We start from the raw sequence: 21,203 nt of genomic DNA, 5'->3' as shown, positions 1-21,203 counted from the left end.
GGGTTCTCTGTACTTAATTTATTTTGTAAGGACTCTTAGGTCCTGTACCTTGCACGACTGAAGAAAAATATAAGAGAAAGACTTCGTGGGAATCAAGATCTAAAATTGATGTTCGATGTTGCTTGTTGCTATGGAAATTTGTAGGTTTTATTCTTCTAGAGCATTTCATATCGTCGTGTATTGAACTTATTTTTCTCTCTCTATTGTTGCAGGTAGCCTGGATGCATTTCGAGCAATCAGCTATTCTGACGGTCCACAATCATGTGATAACGAGAAATCCAAGAATCTCCGTTAGTCATGACAAACACAGGACATGGTTTCTTCACATAAGCAACGTTCAGGAAGAAGACAAAGGTCGATATATGTGCCAAATAAACACCGTTACCGCAAAAACGCAGTTCGGCTTTCTTCACGTAGTTGGTAAGTATCCATCCATTACTTATGACACATTTAAAACATAAGAGTTCCATGTAATGTATTTTAAAATTTCGTTTAGTGACTGCATCACCATTCAGGAGGAAGTGAACTGGATCACAAACCAAAACTTATTTTAGTTAATACTTTGTCAGCTGACATCAATTTTTTCGTCTCTTTATTGTTGGATTATAGATTTTTTAGCAGTCATTTCCGTCCCTTACTTGCTAGGTAATTTTATAGAAACGAATACTTAAGAAAATTTTAAACTTTGCCGGACTCCTTAGTCATCTGAGGATTTCAGATATGAGATGCGTATTGGATTCGTAGGAAATGTCCATGAGTGGAACTTAACAACAAAACTTTCCCGATGTTCTCCCTGTTTGCGTTTACAGAAGATGGAAGCTACTTCCTACTTGTTTTATGACGACGATGGGATCGGAAAGAGCTAGGACTCGGAAGAAAGCGATCGTGGCCTTAATTGAGGTACAGTTCCAGCATTTGTCTGGTGTGAACATGGGAAACAACGGGAAACCATCCTCAGGGCTGCCGTCAGTGGGGTTCGAACCCACTATCTACCGAATGCAAGCTCAGAGATACGAGATCCAAAACGCGTAGCCAACTTGCTCGATGGGAGGAGAAGGAAAAGAAGAATAGGCCGTGGATTATGCAAGATTACTGACACCATGGAGAGTGTACGGGAGAACACATGTGTGTGTGTGTGTGTGTGTGTGTGTGCGCGCGCGCGTGAAATAATGTTGAACCCGGCAAATACATCTCATTATTTGCCGCAAAGGAGTAAACCCTAACTGTTAACTTTGTGTTTAAATTAAGCTAAACCGAGTGAGTTGGCCGTGCGGTTAGGGGCGCGCAGCTGTGAGCTTGCATTCGGAAGATAGTGGGTTCGAATCCGACTGTCAGAATTCCTGAAGACGGTTTTCCGTGGTTTCCCATTTTACGCCAGGCCAATTCTGGGGCTGTGCCTTAATTGAAGCGACGGCCGCTTCCTTCCAACTCCTAGTCCTTTCCTATCCCATCGTCACCATATAACCTACCTGTATCGGTTCAACGTATATCCAATTGTAAAAATAAAATTTAAAAACATTATTTTTACTAGCATTGTGACGGGGAGATTTTAGATCACGAAGCAACTTATTGAGGTAAATATGAGAAGAACGTAAAGTGGAGTGTTAAGATCCTCCTAATATGCCATGCTCAACTTACAAGGATAACTTCTCAACGTGTCCCCTCTAATTTCATCCAGTTTCAACAAACCTGCAGCCATGGTGGGAACTTTCACTTTTGAAATTGCGAGACGGAATTCTAAATCAAATCCTACAGAGTGCAATTTGAATATTTTGAGAGGGCTTCACAAGGCTCGCACGTGACACATTTATACAGCGAACACGCAGTGCAACGAGCAAGCTCTCCGCTTCATTATCCCCTGACACACGAATCGAATCTCACCTCCCTAGTGATTTAATATGTTGTCTTTTTAGAGATTTTTTTATGTTTTGATTAAAATCCTCTACCCAAATACACAACAAAAACCACTCGAATTCTAGATATTTATTTGTAATACCAAACTCGTTATCATTAAAAATCACGGGAATAGAACCAGATTTTGGGTTTTTAGGCCATGTGCATTTGCAGAGTGTTACCCAGCCGTGCCATTTGGGCTCATCAGTTGGATTGGAGCGCCCCTTCAAAACCCTGCTTGCGCAGTGGCAAACCAACTCTAAAACGTTTTCAATTCCTCCCCTGAAGGGGGAGGTGGGCCTCTTAGACAGAGATTATAGACCTGTCAAACTGTCAATCGTAGGTGTTTGGACGAAATAGCACTAGTGGGCCGGTAGAGAGTTAACCACCTGCCTCTGTTCGTGGAATTTGGACTAAATGACACGACACGGAGATTTGTTACGGTGAAGGAGATGCTCGGAGAAGGTGAATGGGTGGGCGGCCGTTGCCTATACTAGGCATTCGCATTAGTGCAGGAAAATAGAAAACTACGGAAAACCATTCTCAGGACAGCCGACGGTTGGGGACAGTCGTGAGGTCCAGCCCTGTCCCTTCTCCCGAATGCAGAGACGTAGAATCACGGTAGAGCCGTGGCCACCCCACCTCTGCTCGGTTGGCCGGTCAGAGTGCAGAGCTGTTGGACCACGGACCAACCGTACACTTATGGGCCGAGATCCACTCTGCATCTACCGACCCAGACCAACTGCGTGGTCCCGCCGTGTAAGAAAGTAGGGATTGCTATCGTGCTAAAGGAGAAATGAATGATCCGTTTTTAAAAATATGTACTCCCCATAGAGTCCGACTCATTGGCTGAATGGTCAGCGTTGAGGCCTTCGGTTCAAAGGGTACCGAGTTCGATTTCTGGCCAGGTCGGTCATTTTAATCGCCTCTGATTAATTCTTCTGGCCCGGGGACTGGATGTTTGTGTTTGTCCCTAAACTTTCCTCTTCATATTCACACACCATACTACACTACCAACCACCTCAGAAACACGCAATAGTGATTGCATCCCTCCATATAGGGTTGGCATCAGGAAGGGCATCCGGCCGTAAAACAGGGCCTAATCCACATGTGATACACAATTCGCACCCGCGACCCCACAGGTGTGGGAAAAGCGGTAGAAAAAAGAAGAAGTAATCCCCATGGAGATACAATTTGAACAATGGTTTTCAGGGACGCAGATCTATAAATCACGGCAATACAGCCAGCTTTTGGGTGGTTAGGCCGTGTGCATTTGCAGAGTTTCGCCGAAACGTGCCATTCGGGCTCATCTGCTGGTTCTATTCCCATGATTTTAAGATCTGCGGCCGTGAAAGCTATTTTTGAAATCGTTATCATTAGTTACAAAAGCGCGTTGAGATAGGTATACTGGTTACGGAGTAAATAGACAACCTGCAATTTATTCATTATAATGCTGGATAAAATTCTCCTGACGAAATGAAGTGATACACCACTACTGTAGGTTAACACGTGGCTCAATAACATTTACAAAAAAGCATACGGTGACGCCACTTCTACTGAAGCCATTCAAAGCACAGTTCTGTGAAATTCCATTATTGTTTCCTTAAGAGGCAGGGTATTTCCACATTGCAACTACCGTTCATTCGATATTTCCACTATCAGGCCATTAGCACACAAGAATATTGTTACTGAACACTCACTGCCCTTCTGCTTCACAACCTACTGGACTACTGAGCGTCACTTCTTTATTAATAAGTTACAATAATAGGAAATGTAAATGGTACCAATAAGTTATATTTATTACTGGTAAATAATTTGTCTACACAGATCCACGTGAATAACCGGTATTTCATAATTCAGCCCCCAACAATATTTACTCTTTTTAAACAATGAATCTTACTTTTTAACATCTATAACCTTAAACAGTGAAAGACGAGGGGTGTTGTTGGTTTTGGGCCATCACTCTACGAATTTTATGAAGCCCTATACATATTCCTGTCGTGTTGCAGTTTCTTCATTTCTAAGTAATTGTTGTAACCTATAGCTACTTTAATCTGTCCTATTTAAACCGCCGTTCCCACCATTCTTAGCGCGTCTCTCGGTATTTGTTCTAAAGATATGTAAACGAATCCCAGATGTCTCCAAATTGTTAATATAAATACAGCAAACTCTAGACTATCCGGGTTAATGAGGACCCGAGACAGCACGAAAAACCAAAAATATACAGATAATCCAAAATACATGTGTTCTTGCTTGAAACTGCGCATTTATTGTATTTACAAACCGTGCTACATATCTCGTTTAAAAGCCCACTGTATTACTTTACGTGTATCAATCAATCAATCAATCAATCAATCAATCAATCAATCAATCAATCAATCAATCAATCAATCAATCAATCAATCAATCAATCAATCAATCAATCAATCAATCAATCAATCAATCAATCAATCAATCAATCAATCAATCAATCAATCAATCAATCAACCAATCAATCAATCAATCAATCAATTGCATTTACGGCGGTTGCCCATGTGGCAGATTCCATGCCAATTTTTTATCTTATATTTACATTTATTTATACTTGTTTACCAAGCTTTTTCTTAAATATATTAAATATTTTCAAAAAACGTGGAAATTTATCGAACATTTCCCGTGATAATTTATTCCAAACCCCTACCCGTCGTCCTATAACTTAAATGAATATTTGCAATGTGTCCTCTTGAATTCCAAATTTATCTCCATAACATGATCTTTCCTACTTTTAAAAGCTCCACTCAAGCTTATTCTTCTACTCATGTTATTCCACGCCAGCTCACCACTCACAGCTCGAAACATACCACGTAGCCGAGCATCTCGTCTCCTTACCCCCAAGGCTTCCTAGCTCAAAGTTTTCGGAAACTTGGCGGAAACGGAAAATTATTTACAGAATTATATTTAAAGATACACTATATTTCGTATTACCTTCTTTCAGTTAACTTTTGAGAAATAATCATCCACTTCTGTTTTTCTTTCACACCAAAAATATGATACTGAACCCATAATTCTACCGGTAAGTTCAAGGGTTCAGTACAGCTTAGCACTCATTGCCAATGATTCATTTTAGAGGCTATTATTGAGATCTGTCGGCGGCGGCTAGAAAAGTACGATCAACATTGCATTCCTCCTGGCGATGTTTAAGAGTGTTTTCACATCGTATCAACACAGAGAAAGAATTCTGAAGGAAATATCCCTTAAGAAACCTGGAATCATTTAGTTTTATTTTCGGTTTTAGGGGCGTTTGAAATTATCTACATTTATCTGCTAGGAAAATGGTTTTGTAAAGATATAGACAGTAAATCGGCCACGGACATGTTATGACGTTAGAGTCACGGCATTCACCTGAGGATAAAATGGGAAAAAACGGGAAATATTTCTGGGACTACCGACGGTGGGAATGTTTCCCGTAGTTTCTTACAACGGTAAATAGTGCATTCTAAGCGAAAACAGTCGTGCTAATTACTGTATAACACAATAGAGTACTTCGTTTTTCACTTTTTTAATAGCTGAACCATGCACGGATAGTCCGCAAATCGGATAATGTTCATCCGAATAAGCGACAGTTTACTTTTCATCTATCTCCTCCTCCATTCAATTTTTTTCAATCGGAAAATCACCTCTTCGCAAATTGATTTAGTGTCGCTTCATTTTGTGTTCTAAACAACTCATCTCATCTTCAACATTCATCTGTAACAATACATATCAAAACCTTTTGTTTTCCTTTCCTCATCACTATCAGTTATGGACCATGGCTCGTTCCACAGAAATTTCTTCAGAAATATTTGTCTGATATGTACATATCTGCATTTGAGATGAACACATATCTTTCTTCAGAAACTTATTCTTTCACTGTGCTCGTTGCTTCCGCCATCACTTGTCCTCCTACCGCCTAAGTAGCAAAATTAATTAAATTAATCTGCTACCTTTAATACTGTGTTCTGCAGCGTCATATTTCAGGCATCACTTGACTATACGTTTGTTTCGAATTTATGAACGTTCATCTTGTGCAGTGATCCACAAAACTAATATACTTTCAATGAAATACACTACCTTACTTAGAATTTCACAAGTGCTGACCAGAAAGACTGGCAATTAGACTCTGCCAGCACGAGTTCTGAGATCAGGTGGTATTATACATCTTTGACCAGAGGCAATTAGCCCAGCGGCCTGTCAGATCTGTCCACAAGTGGCGCCAACTTCCACCCATAGTAGCGTAATGACAATAAGGCACTTGATCATTTTACTGCCACTGCCTCGCATTGCTACGAGATTTGATTCTTCTTTCTCAGCCTGAAACTCGTCAGTCTGTGCAAATGCAATGAGTGAACAGTTCACTGTGATTTAAAGTATCGTCATAATCATGGACAAGTGACTGATTCACAATGGTAAAAAGCGACCCGTTGAAACTGTTTTGTCGATCGCCTTTTCTCCTAAGAAAATACCTAGAAAGAACAGGATGCGAATTTAGTTCCACATCTGCTTCAGCTCTCGCTGTTAAGGTCAACTATTCGATAAAAACAGAAGTGCGACAATATCAAGACGATTATCTAAAACAACGTTTCACTAACATTCTTGTGAATAACCAGGAGCGGTCAGTGTCCTGGGATACTTCAGCCAACGATAGTTTAAAACGTATAAACTTACCGGACACTTCCGGACAAACCATCCAGAACATGTGAGTAAACCTATCGGCTTTTGTGAGCGTCACGAGCAACAATTGAAAGTAAAGGTCAAATTCCTAGAAAAGCATGCTGCAGTTCCTAAGAACGCACTAAGAGCATCCTTAGCATCATTTGATGTCACAGGCCACTTATTATTCTTTTTCTCCTTCTGATTATTATTATGTCCGGCTCCGTGGCTATATGGTTAACATGCGTGTGTATGGTCCAAGGGATCCCGGGTTCGATTCCCGGTTAGGACGGGGATATTAACCTTCATTGGTTAATTGCGATGTTTCGGGAGCGGGGTGTATTATCCGTCTCCAGCACTAGAATTCATCGTAGGTAGGACCACATTCTCACAGAGAAACGCAGGTCGCCTTTAAGGCGTCAGCTCGAAAGACGTGCACTCGGCTTCTCCGGAGACCACACCCATTATATTATTATTATTATTATTATTATTATTATTATTATTATTATTATTATTAAAACAGAAGTTCCCGTGAGCCAGATTTGTGTGCAATTTTCTGGGTAGTGAAAAACTCAAATGGCGTATGGCTTTTTAGTGCCTGGAGTGCCCGAGGACAAGTTCGGCTCGCCAGATACAGGTCGTTCGATTTGACTCCCGTAGGCAACCTGCGTGTCGTGATGAGGATGAATTGATGATGAAGACGACACATACACCCAGTCCCCGTTCCAGCGAAATTAACCAATTACAGTTAAAATTGCCGATCCTGCCAGGAATCTAACCCGGGACCCCTGTGACCAATGCCCCAGCACGCTAACCATTTATCCATGGAGCCGGACTGCTGAGTACTGAGAGGGAAGGAAGGAACAGTAAAGAGGGTGCAAGAAATTTTATGTTTCAGAAGGGGGGCGCGGCCTAAATTGTTAGCGGAGCACTTATCTAGTGTTTCTTGACCAAGACAGTGTCACCAAACGAGCTGGCTGCACAATGTGCGCCATGCAGTTATCTTGCATTCAGGAGACGTTTATGTTCCACCCCAAAGTCGGTAGTATTGCAGACGGATTTCCGTGGTTTTCTATTTTCGAGCTTGGTAAACTTAATCGATAACCTGTAAATGTTAGTGCGACTTTAAAGCACTACCACAATCTACATAAAGAGAATTAAAGAAATGTGTACATACTACTTAGCAACATTCCCGGGCCTATACAAACAGATATATCACATCATCTGCAAACCTGAGATTATAATTCGGTCCTTTTGTACTATGATTAATCTCCCAAACTCTTTCTTGGTTTAATTAACCACATTATGCATGTATACTAAGGTGCAAGGACGATAAGCTATAATTCCTGCCTCGCTTCTCGTTCGTATCACTCGATTTTGATTCCAGTGCAGATTTCACATATTGCTTCTTCCTTTTTACTCCATTTCTACACCATCAGACTCTCAGAGATTTCGAACTATCAGAAATGTCGTTACCTTGTTTTAAATTCGGAAAACTTAATTTACTTACGTCATCAAATAGATAAAGTGCACTAGCTTTATAAATATCAGTCCCGGAAGAACACTTTTCAGGTTCAACATAAATGTTCTCACCTCCAACATACAGTCGATACTGTATGTGTATTTTAAGTTCGTTTTGGAAAGCGTTCCATTGGAGCTTATGTCCATTGTAGGTAAGTGAACATGGGCAATAGTTGGTGCAGATGGACAAACACAGGAAGAACATGAGTTCTGGTATTAATCATAACAAACTGAGGTGAATTGGGTGGATCAAGAGACATCCGGAATCAAGTTCCGGACTGGAAGACGACGGTTTCGTTAAGGTGGCAGTGATGTGATGCAGTGGAAATTGGGACAGTATTTGCTAACTATGAACCCCTTGAGTCAGAACTTTGCATGCTTTGCTGCCGTTAGCAAGAAATTTAACGGGCTGTTGTCAAACTTTGTTCTTTATTATTGGCTTGAGTGGTGAGGTCTATTTTCGGTGTCGTTCCATTCTGACTAAGATTGGGTGGTTGTTCCCGAGCCAGGTGGAGAGTTTGACGTTGTTCTCAGATGATTAACCTTTCTTAGTAAATTCATCAAGACGTAAATTTAGTCTTCGGGATGTAAATTTGCCACTCAAGATAATTTGCATGCCTATTAGCAGTCAGTACAACACTGTATTGTTAGGTTTTGGTCGTAGGTTTGTGTTGGTTTCCCAGAATCCAAATTATAGCTTTTTGCTAATGGGGATAGTCATCCTCCGCAGAAAAGTGACCAATGAAATGAGGCCGCAGATTTATGAGGGAATATTTTCTCAATCATTCATTGAAATTATTCAGTTCTAACCACGTCCAAGGTTGAGTACTGTAGAACGATTTTGTTTAATGTACGATACAATGGCGCATTGTTCTCTTGAATTATAACTACACAGTATGAGGTAAAACACTCAAAAGCTCTAAGTCTAACGTACCATTTATTACTCTGTTAGGTTCAACCCTCTCCAGATTCCAACAAGGCAAAGATATTATCGACCAAGCACTTTTTAATACAAAACTATATTCCATTCCCTTGTCCTGTCTGCGGCTTACTGTAGCCTTCTGAGATACTGATTACATTTAGTTATACTGACTTTCTTAGATATTACGTGAGAAGTATGATCTGTGACGTGGTATTTATTCATTTGACTTGCTACATTTCTACAGCCAATGATATCCTAATGTACACTATGTATTGATCGTTCTCTGAAATAATGTAGACTTGGGATTTCCGTCTGGAGTCATCATTGAAATGGGAGACGTGGGTGGGCTTCGGCTTGACAACGGTGTCACAGTTAGGACTTTCGCGATGGTGTGTACCATGAATGGTAAAAGTTTGTCGTTCTCAGAGGCCGTCATGCACGACCAGTGGTACATACACGACGTTTTGACAGGCCTTCATGCAACGTCCTTGGTACACACTTACATACCGATTGGTATCTGTCTGCCTGTTCCCCACTACGTTTTGACAGGCCTTCATGCAACGTCCTTGGTACAAACTTACATACCGATTGGTATCTGTCTGCCTGTTCCCCACGACGTTCTGACAGGCCTTCATTCAACGCCCTTGGTACACACTTACATACCGATTCGATCTATCTGCCTGTTCAACAGATTTAGCGGGAAATTCAATTATTGTCATGCGATCCCATAAGGAGCCATACCGAACTGCGTGACAATCTGTTGCGCCGGCTGCCATAATGAGACGTACAACGGCAAAAAGGTAACTCCAGTACTGGCAAGAAAACTTGACGGGTGTACAATTCTCTGCAGGCTTACAGACTGTTACAGATTACCTGCTGAATTGATGCCCCTAAAGTGGAATGTCTTTCGGTGTAGCCTTGACAATGAAAAGTAAATCAAGCGTGTACCACTGACGTACGGTTTTCCACGGGTGGTACACGAAAAATATAGGGGGAAAATCGAAAATACACTGTTAACGCAGTTAAAAACGCATACCTTTCAAATTTCTTCCGCAATGATGCATAAGAGAGGAAACTTCCAATTGCGGCAAGAAGGAGGAAAAGTACTACTGAACTCGGTCACGTAATTCCTACCGGAGAGGTCAGCTGAATGGATTGTTGTACGCCAGTTATGGTTGCTAGCTCTGTACTCAGGAGACAGGTGGGTTCGAATCCCCCATCAGGCATTTTCGGAATGGTATTTCCGTGATTTCTCGTTTCATCTGCTGTAAAATGGCGGGATGACAGCTTTCTGAAGGCCACGACAACTTTCTTTCCTTCCTAGCCCGAACAATTACACCTACACCCACAGGCAACGCCCTCACATAGTGATACATTTAGCTTACCTTCGTGGGGTGTACCGGGACAAGTAACTACAGAACTAGTGAGCCGAACATGTCCTCGGACACTCCAGGTATTATTTGAATCATTTTTCATCAACTTATATTTAGAAATGGGTTCAGTTTATAGCTTCTGTTAAACTGGTTGTAGTTCTAAGACAAAAGTAATAATGTTATTTGCTTAACGTCCAGCTAACTACTTTTACGGTCTTCGGAGACGCCGAGGTGCCGGAATTTAGTCCCGCAGGAGTTCTTTTACGTGCCAGTAAATCTACTGATATTGTGCCCATTATAGGGACTGATTCCTTTGTAGTGGTTGAACGTCGCATTAACATATCGAAGAATTGGTGGCGCAAGGACGAGGAAGCGGAAGTGGACTTAATTAAGGTAAGCCCTAGCATTTTCCCGCCTTGAAAATGGGAGCCAAGGAAAAGCATCTTCAGGGCTGCCGACGGAAGAATTCGAACCCACCGTCTCTCGAAGGCAAGCTCACAGCTACGCTACCCTAACCGCATGGCCAACTCGCTCAGTTCCACGGGATCCGATCCCGAATTCCCACGCTCTTTGGACGAGTGCTGTGAAACCAGTAAGTGACAAAACAGAGTGCCCTCTGTCGGCCAGAATGGCTTTAGAAGAAATTCTAAGATGGCCATGAATCTAAGAAACGGTCTAAATATTTTCTATCCTGTACCGTCTAAAATCAATCAGTATTTGTGCTCAATAGTGAGTGGAGCGGACCAGGCCCAAATAAAAGCTAGCTCTACGAATGAGATTTCCACCGTTAACCACGTGTACTGGAGCCAAATTACATTGTCCCATACACTTCTGTATCAGTGATGGTGGAGTTACTTACGTGGAGGTAAAATGATACTGACTTGTGCTATTACGGGGAAATAAGCTCAAGTTGACTACCCATGTTATTATCACCTTGGGGCCCATTATCTTTGAAACATGTGTACAGTATATCAATTCATTAGTCTGAATGATGATGGTATCAGCAGCACTTTTATACCTACAGTATACAGAGTATATTGTGCACAAAGGCAGCACTCTGATGTCTGTGTTCACAGTTAAGTTTTTGACAACATTCTTGTTAAAGCTCACATAGAGGCATGGTAGTTAACTCTTGTTGTTTTACTTCAGCCTAGAATTATAAACATCGGATCAGTGGCAGAGTGTCTGCCTGCAGATCCTAATATCACACCTTCAAGCGCGACAGGTGTAATCTCATTTTCGAAGGACAGAAAAAAAGTCCATTTGGCACTTCATGTAGTAGGGCGTTGATGTAGGAGATCTCTGATGACACATTCACTGCATGTACGACAAAACTAAAATTCAGCAATAGGTCGTCCAATTGACATCCAAGTTTCTGTTTCATTTGGTACAGTAGAATGGAAAGTCAAAATTGACGCCCTAGTAGCCTAAGCGGCGCAGAATCGACATTTGCGCACGCCGCAGGTGAGGTCATACTATATTTTATTAATTTTTTATTCTTTTAATGCTCTCATTCCTCACCCTGAAGGGGTGAGGCGGACCACCCAGGGGCAAAACCTGGTGAGTGGGCGCGGTAAAGGAGAAGAGAGGATGATTATATTATTAAAGTTAGGGATATACATGATATACATGGTTAACAGCCGATATCTTGTATCATACCATGTTAGTGTAATAATTTGGGATACAGGTATGGTACTGGGTTCTTAAGAACAATATTATTCCTCTGTCAGCCTCGAGTGCTCGTGTGGAAAAAAATAAGGGAAATCCACTCAGGACAGCTTGTATTAGTGGTAGTATTCGCACATGAAATCTCCGAACAGAGTGATGATGATGATGATGCTTGTTGTTTTAAGGGGCCTAACATCTAAGGTCATCGGCTCCTCCGAACAGTGTAGAACGTGGATTAACCACTCGCCTGTTAGAGCAGTGGCTCCACGCACGATAGGCCTATAATGTAAATATGTATTTCCAAAACTAACATTTGAATTAAGAGCTTAGAGAGAGAGCTGATTAGGTACTGAAAATTCCTTAAGTGAGAAATCCCTAGCCAGTAGGTTTAGTCTCATTAAGCATCTCTCTCAAGGTAAAAGCGCAGGACTCTAGCGTCGTTTACCTGTTAAAGGGACGTTGAAGCTACGGTACTATTACTCTTATAATAACAAATATTATTGTTGTTGTTGTTGTTATTAACCGAAACTAGGAAACTGTTTATAAAGGATATAATATAGGGAGAGAGTGGGTATAATAAGAATTGCGTACATTATGCACTTCCCCTGTAACTAAACAGAAAACATGAATTTCTCACGGCAAAACTGTAATCATACATTAATTAATAATTAATGTTATTTGCTTTACGTCCCACTAACTACTTTTACGGTCTTCGGAGACGCCGAGGTGCCGGAATATATTCTCACAGCAGTCCTTTTACGTGCCAGTAAATCCACCGACACGAGGCTGTCGTATTTGAGCACCTTCAAATACTACCGGACTGAGCCAGGAGAGAACCTGCCAAGTTGGGATTAGAAGGCCAGCGCCTGAACCGTCTGAGCCACTCAGCCTGGCTAATCAAACATTGTCAACTTTTCATACAGTTGGTCTTACAGTAAGTAACACATACAGTATTTTTATATCAGTATTATGTATGCATTCCCTTTGTGTGTTCTCGTTTCTTGATCAATCGGTGACCATTCTTTCAGATTTCTCATGGGATTTCCTCTTGATGAGCATCATTTTCCGCACACGCATGTCCAACAATGCGCGAAGATTTTTATATTGAGTTAACTTCTAGTGAATGTGGAAGTGTTTGCATTTTCTTGCAAGCATTGTACAACAACCATTCTTTCGTTATATGGGCTGTATACATAGGGTCATTGTCGTGTTAAAAAATTAACGGGTCTTGTATACCTAATTTTGTAAAACTGTCCTGCAAATTCTCTCGGAGTATACCACATACCCTCCGGCATCCGAGTTATCTTCAATAATTACCAGTTCTCCTATATTCAGCATAGCTCATACACCCCCACATGATAATATGTCCTTCCACATGTGTGACCGTTAGCACAACGTTCTTATCGTCAGGTTCTTCGTTTGTCTGATGCCACACAAACTCTCGCCCGTCTGACCCAAAGGAGTTGAACTTGCTCTCATGAGAAAATACAACCTTCTTCCAGAATTCCAATCGTTCGCGGAGATTCGAACGTGCAAGTTCTAGCTTTTCACTCTGTTGCGCTTGCTAATGAACGGCATTTTTCTTGCTGCTCGCGCATGGTAATCAGTTTAGTGAAAGTAGTTTCTTATTGTCTGCGGTGTCACTTCGGTGCTGTTGATGTCGCGATATCTTCAGCCAGTGCTGGAGCACTAACTTGTGAGTTCATGCACACTTGTTGCACTGCATACCAGGATTCCCTGATACCCTGCCTTCGGCCCTGCAGATCTCGGTTCAAAAGTAAAAAGCAAAGCCATCTACCTACAGGCCATGAAGGCCCTTGGAGGGGTGGAAGGTAAAGGCTTCCACTATCCGTAACCTCGGCACTTGATGGGGTAGAGTGGTTAGCTCTACGCCCGGCCGCCTTTGCCCCCAAGAATTACCCTGGTACTCATTTTTGGTGTAGGCTGAGTGAACCTCATGGCCATATGCACCTCCGGAAGTGGAAATCTCATTTCTTAAATTTTACGACTTCCTGACGGGGATACGAACCCACGTCCTTCCGGGCGAGCCAGCACGCCTTTACCGCCTCGGCCAGGCAGCCCCTAGATCTCGGTTCACTTGCAACATATCCCGTCGTCTTGAACTCACTAATTTCATACTGGATAGTCGCATGATGTGAAGTCAGCTTGGCAGAAAATTTTCCACAACTGGCTGCCTCTTCCCACAAATTAACTATTCTGTCTTTAACACCAGTGTTCGGTGAAACATTGATAGTTCTTTTCAATTTGCTTTACGTCGCACCGACACATATAGTTTTTACGGCGACGATGAGCAAGGGAGCGGCCGTGGCCCTCATTAAGGTACAACCCCAGCATTTGTCTGGTGTTAAACGGTAAAGCACCGAAAACTATCTAAAGGGCTGCCGAAAGTAGCGTTCGAACCCGTTATCTCCCGAATGCAAGCTCACAGCTGCCGACCCTAACCTCACGGCCAACTCGCTCGGTCCATTGAATTTGAATTCTACAGTCCTTTGTAATCTCTCTCTCACCGGGCTCGATAGCTGCAGACACTTAAGTGGGGCCAGTATCCAGTATTCGGGAGATAGTGGGTCCTAACCCCACTGTCGTCAGTCCTGAAGATGGTTTTCCGTGGTTTCCCCATTTTCACACCAGGCAAATGCTCGGACTGTACCTCAATTAAGGCCACAGCCGTTTCCTTCCCACTCCTATACCTATCCTCTCACATCGTCTCAATAAGACCTATCTGTGGCGGTGCGACGTAGCGCCAATTGTAATTGTAATCTCTCACGTATCGTTGACGCATTTGCTGGACTAGCAGAAAAGTGTTAGTGGGATTAATTATATATTGTACTTGAATTGGATGTGGCTGTATGGCGACACACTGTGTTACCAGTGTTGCTTACAAAGGAAAATTATTACGAGTTATCTCACTTGTGTTATTTATCATACGCAAGGCCTATTCCTTCCGCCTCCGTACTCATTTTCATTCATCATCATTCATTCCATCTTCCTTTACTCCTCAACTGAGGTTATACCTGAGTCCTTCCATCAAATGGATTCTGTTTGCATAGCTCTAGTTTTGATCCTCAGTTGTGTCATGAGTTTTCAAGTTCCACCTATCCATTTGAACTACTCCCGATGTAGAAATGTGTAACAGGACTTAATTTTCTTTTACGTTTTCTCTTACACGAACTGTAATACCGGTCAACACTCTCTGCTGACCACACCACTCCCCTCTTTAGTGCCAGAGGTCACGGAAATGTGGAGAAATTAATCAGGTAATCTCCGTTCTACGTGCAGCCTATGTATGGTGGGAATAAAAACGGAAGCTACTAAGACGGGTATTGGGATATAAGGAACAAAGAAGATTATGAAGACGAAAAACTTGAATGCAATAAAGACTTGAAGAGATTTCAAGCAGAAAGAACTATCCAGAAAAATCACATAAATGAAGTGTCTCCTGGAAAAAATCTAAATAATCAACGGGTTTCTTAAATATATATATATATTGTAGCACTGTGACTTTTCTACTTTCCTTTCACTTCCTAAACCCTCTGTAACCCAAGAAGACTATATACTATAAGCAGTTGTGCTATATTTTGCTAAGTGGAATCGCACCTTGAGGAGAGATGTAACTTCTTGGAGTCTGGTTGGGAAAGGTAAACTTCTGATCGAAACACATAATTTAAGAAAACCAGCAAGATGTCAGTTACATCTCAACAGCTCAGGTGGTGAGCTTATGATCGAAGATTTTGAACTGTTCAAGAAACTGTATGGAACAATGCCATTTCGGAAGGAACGAAATATCTTTGTATTAGAATGACAATTTTCTTCTGTATGCTCATTTGAGAGTTATATCCGTGTTCTAAGGAGTTGGTTTTAACGTCAATACATTTGCTTCACGAATGACGGCCGTATTCATTGGTACACTTGACAAGATTTAACACTACATAAATTGCTCATATCTTGGAAGTTGGATAAAATTCGTTTAAAAACTTTCGCATCTATCTTCCTTCTGTGTCGCTCTTCTTATTACTCAGCAGACAATTACCAACTTTTTCCCATTTCCAGGAGACATTTCACTTATGTGTTTCATTATGTACATTTTTTATTTTATACTGCTTCAGCTTCTTTTTTACCATTCCACTTTGTTTCGTCTTCACGTCTTTTTGTTTCTTTTATCGCATTACTCGTCTTGATTGCTTCCGTCTCTCATCCGCTAGCAGACAAGCCATAATTTTAACCTGGCCAGCGATAACAGCCCGTCTCTCCCTCGTTCTTGTCGCACGCATATCCCCGCTTGTCCTCTTCCCTTGATTAGCTCTGACATTATCCTTCTCCCCTCCCCCTATCATTTAACGTACTTGTAATATTGCTTCCATTTCATGTTCTGTACTTCCTCTTTTTAACTCGTTGCTTTCATCTTTCTTTGGTGAAAGATAACAACACAAGGGTGTGTCGAAGTAATTGTACAACACCAATTTAATTTTGGCTTAAGAACATCATGTTTTTGTATTCAGTTGAATAAAAGTATGCTGGCTTGAAAATAAACTTGGTTATGGCAGTATGTTTACATATTGTATGAAAGGTGGAGAATAGGATCTTGCAGTCGTAAAGTGTGGGATAGGCTATTATATCATCTCTCCTCGCTTGCGATTGCTGGAGCTCTCCGAATAATCTTAAAACTTCGTCTCTACAAAATTATCTTAAAGAAACACGTCGAGAAGAACAACTTCCCTTCCCAGTGTAGCAAATGCTAACTGCTAACTTAAACATAGCTGGTAAAATAAAGGCAGGATCCCGCAGATTTCCGGAGAATCTCTCCCTGCGATGAATTGATGGTTTACTACGCCCATCCACTAAATTCATGAGGCAGTTCTCACTGTCTTGCGATTCAAGTTAGCTAGCCTAATGTAACGGTATTCATATACTGACAACCATTATAAAGTGTGCGGATCAATTAATGAAATATGTGCGTGGAAAAATTCCATTATAAGTGCTTTTTTGAGCAACTATACATTATTATTGGACGTATGAAAACTTGACTTCATTCGTTATGATTGATTACTAATTAATTTGGAAAAATTGTTTGCACATTTAAGAAAGCACAATATCCATAACATAAATGAAAAAGCGTCCAATTGCTTCACTTCCTTTGAAATTAGAGCTCTTCTTCTATAGGGTAAAGCACCATGAGATTAACAGGTATATTTAGGTCTATATAGATTTTAGAAAAGAATATTTTTGAAATTATAGAGCTTTGTGTTGTTTTTATCCCGTAAACCCTTCTGTTTTCAATTATTTTGACCATCTTGGTTCATCGCTGATAATAGCTGCATCTGAAGTATTCTGTAAATTATTTAGTGAATCATCCATTTACCGTATGCTAGGAAATATGAGGTTAAACAGTAGCGTGATGCCTTGTTCAGTGATAGAAAAAGATAGATGAAATAATGCAAATCAACAGCAAACGTTGTACGAGATACAGAGGGATGTTGCCTTCATATCCACCCCTCAGTCCTTCGGGCAAACGAACGTAAGTGCAAATTATAATTTTATCAGAAGAGCTAAAGAAAATTGTGTCTGATCATTTTTTTGAAATTTGGTTTTGTGTAATAGCCGTACAGAACGAGTTGCAGATGCGAGACTTAGCCAGATAGCTCTTTCATAAATAGTAAAAATCTGGACTCAACTGCTAGAGTTGCCAATCACACTAGCTTGCCAACGGAGGAACGATGTGCTATGCCAATGCTGATTGGAGCATACACCTCTTGACAAATTCAAATACGTAAATAAAAATAATACTACAGATCCTTTGTGAATATTCGTACGGAGACGAAGGGAGATGTTGTCTATTAGAAGGGCCTAAAAGAGAAAAAGTGAAGAAATGTGAAGCCCCTTAAGCTTCAAAATCAGAACAGCAGCAACAATATGTAATGGAAAAATGTCCAATTCAAAAGTTAAAGTAGAACCGACATTCCACCAGTAATGACTGACCATCTTGAACTGCATTGTCTGTTTACATAGGAGTGAGAAATATAATATCTTAGGTTGAAATATGTGCGAAGTACGACACTGTGTACTTGTATATGGAAAATTAGAATGATCTATTCCATCTTCCATTTCATGATTTTCAGATAATAATTAGAACGAAGAATAGTAAATGAGAAGTATGGCTGCAATTAATGTAGTTTCAACAGACGAATTCCAATGTTCTTCGGCAATATAGTCACAAGTCGTGGCAATTGAGATCCTCAAAACGATACACATATTATCTCAAATGGAACATCAAAAGTACCAACTGAAATCGGATACAATTTTTGGTATTATGAACAGGTCGTTTTATCACACAGATAGTTCACCGAGTGGGTTAAATCTGTATTTAGATACAGAGGAAAACCGTTATGATTGTTTTGTTCGAAATGAGTCTTCATTTAATTCACAACCGAACGTCTTGCTGTTGTACCGATCAACATTTTAGTACGTTAATTGACTTCCTGAAGCCATAATTTATTTCAAAGGTTATTAACTGTTTCAGTCACTTGTAAAATTAATAACTAGAAAGTATAATAATATATATTTTTTTATTTCACTGCTCTAACTTATTCTTTTTAACAATTGGTATGTGAACTGCATCAGAGGTGAAATTGACATTCAAGTCACGGAATTGAGGTTTTCTCTTTTTGCTAGTGGCTTTACGTCGCACCGACGTCTTACGGCGACGAAGGGTAAGGAAAGGCCTGGAAGTTGGAAGGAAGTGACCTTGGCCTTAATTAAGGTAAAGCCCCAGCATTTCCCTGGTGTGAAAATGGGAAACCACGGAAAACCATCTTAAGGGCTGCTGACAGTAAGATTCGAACCTACTATCTCCCGGATGAAAGCTCAAACCTGCGCACCCCTAACCGCACGGCCAGCTTGCCCGCTAATTGAGGTAATGAAACTAAAACTCTTAAATATTTTTAAGTGACCAAAAGGAATTATCATGAGATAATGTTGTTGTTTGACGACATTCAAATCCATTAAAGGAAAAGGAACGAAGAAATTAACTTCGACGGCACTTTCACGATCCATGTAGATCAAGAGAGAAATTTACCTAATTTCTCAAGTTTAATGAATTTCTTATGAATCTATAGGAAGTCAAAATCAAAGTATAAGAACAGAATGTCTAGGAGCTCTATCAGAAATACGCTAGAGATACAGAATGAGAGAGAGGGAACTGAACGACAAGAAGAATGAAGAGGACCGAACAATACAAAACACAACAGATGGGATAAAAAGAGGCAAGAAAGCCTTCCATAACGCAACTGGCAGCAGGAAACAGCAGTGAGGGGGACCACTTGCAGGCCCAGGAACCATCTAAATGTCACACTTCCATCTATATATAAAAAGTAAGGAAGGCACACATAACGGAAAATCGCTCTATGAAGATAGAAGAAAGAATACTGCATGACCTATTGGTGAGACTACAAGAAGGCATCTGGCATCACTTTCTACCCTGAATTTTGAAGTCATAAATTTAATGTAATATTTACAACGAACTGATATTCAGCGTTTTCATAATGTGAAGCACATAACAAATTCCTGTTACTATACAACTAACTAATTAATGATTAAACGGACTGAGTTTAAAACAGAATACCGGAAGAATGTTTCGGAAGAAGTATTTTAGTTGAATTTTAATACCACTACATATCATTACGTAAGCGATGGTATTATTTATGGAATTGGCGATATTTAATAGCCTCCTTCCATTTCCAGATTCGAAGCTAGTTTCATCGTTAGTGCTGTACCCATGTTGATATGGGTGCAGTGCATTGCTGTCAGTCACTCAGAAAATTTTCGTGCGAAAATACCTGTGCTCTTTTAATGGATTAGAGTCTCAGTTACAGAATAAAGTTTATTTGGGTCCTTTTTAAAATTTCTGTCAGGGAATTAGCAGTAACGTCATTTCTTCTTCTTCTTAATCTGTTTACCCTTCAGGGTCGGTTTTCCCTCGGACTCAGTGAGGGATCCCACCTCTACCGCCTCAAGGGCAGTGTCCTGGAGCTTCAGACTCTGGGTCGGGGGATACAACTCGGAGCATGACCAGTACCTCGCCCAGGTGGCCTCACCTGCTATGCTGAACAGGGGCCTTGTGGGGGGATGGGAAGATTGGAAGGGATAGACAAGGAAGAGGGAAGGAAGCGACCGTGGCCTTAAGTAGGGTACCATCCCGGCATTTGCCTGGAGGAGAAGTAGGAAACCACGGAAAACCACTTCCAGGATAGCTGAGGTGGGAATCGAATCCACCTCTACTCAGTTGACCTCCCGAGCCTGAGTGGACCCCGTTCCAGCCCTCGTACCACTTTTCAAATTTCTTGTCAGAGCTGGGAATCGAACCCAGGCCTCCGGGGATGGCAGCTAATCACCATAACTACTACACCACAGAGGAGTAACGTCATTTTACGTGTATTATTTCGCTGTCCGATGAGTTATGTTTCACTGGTGATAACATACTTTTGATCATAAGAAATAAGTATGTATGGGCTGAGAACAATCACCATTTCAGTCGATTTACAATAACAGATTGGGCTAGAAATTTACTACAATCTTATTGAGTAAACTGTAGTGCCCAGGCTGTTAAACGGCATTTAGTATGATAATCACCAGCGCAGGTGATCACTGTGTAATGGTACAATCAAGTATTTTTACAAATATCTGAGTTCTTAATAATCGTGCCGAAGGAGGTTCCCTGAAGCGCAGGATACGGTTTATTTACCATTTCATTCATCGTCCATATTCTCATGGGAATATTCCTTGTGGGATTAACTCGCAAGAACGGCTAGGCACAAGATACGTAATTGCCTTTCACACAATCAGGGTGGTGGCGAGAGTGATTTATTTAGAAAATGTAACTTTCGGTGTAATTTGGGATTTTTGATTGGTCAGCAGGTGATAAATTATCAACGTTTCTTTAAATGTGTGGTCATTTTAAATAACCCTCGTTAGGCATCATTAAATTCGTAACCCTAAATGAGCCTTCTGTTCTATTCAGTGCCATCAGACGAAAAGTGTTATTATTCTTGGCATTCGTAATGACGATTAGCATTTAGTCCATCAATTTAAAGAATAAATATATTGAATTTTAGAACATGATAATTCTTGATTGAAAACACATC

General features: G+C 40.9%; 1 protein-coding gene across 1 annotated transcript in view; it reads left to right on the top strand.

Moving 5' to 3' along the window:
• The window catches only part of LOC136863611 (neurotrimin), a 532,585-nt gene that overhangs the window by 521 nt on the left and 510,861 nt on the right, over nucleotides 1-21,203 (top strand). The window contains exon 2 of the mRNA XM_067139981.2: nucleotides 213-420. Within this exon, the coding sequence (XP_066996082.1) occupies nucleotides 213-420 (208 nt within the window). The remainder of the gene's footprint in view (nucleotides 1-212; nucleotides 421-21,203) is intronic.

Source organism: Anabrus simplex, chromosome 2 (assembly GCF_040414725.1).
Source record: "Anabrus simplex isolate iqAnaSimp1 chromosome 2, ASM4041472v1, whole genome shotgun sequence".
Lineage (NCBI taxonomy): Eukaryota > Metazoa > Arthropoda > Insecta > Orthoptera > Tettigoniidae > Anabrus > Anabrus simplex.
Note: the sequence above shows the minus strand (reverse complement) of the source record. Positions and strands in the feature narration are given on the sequence as shown.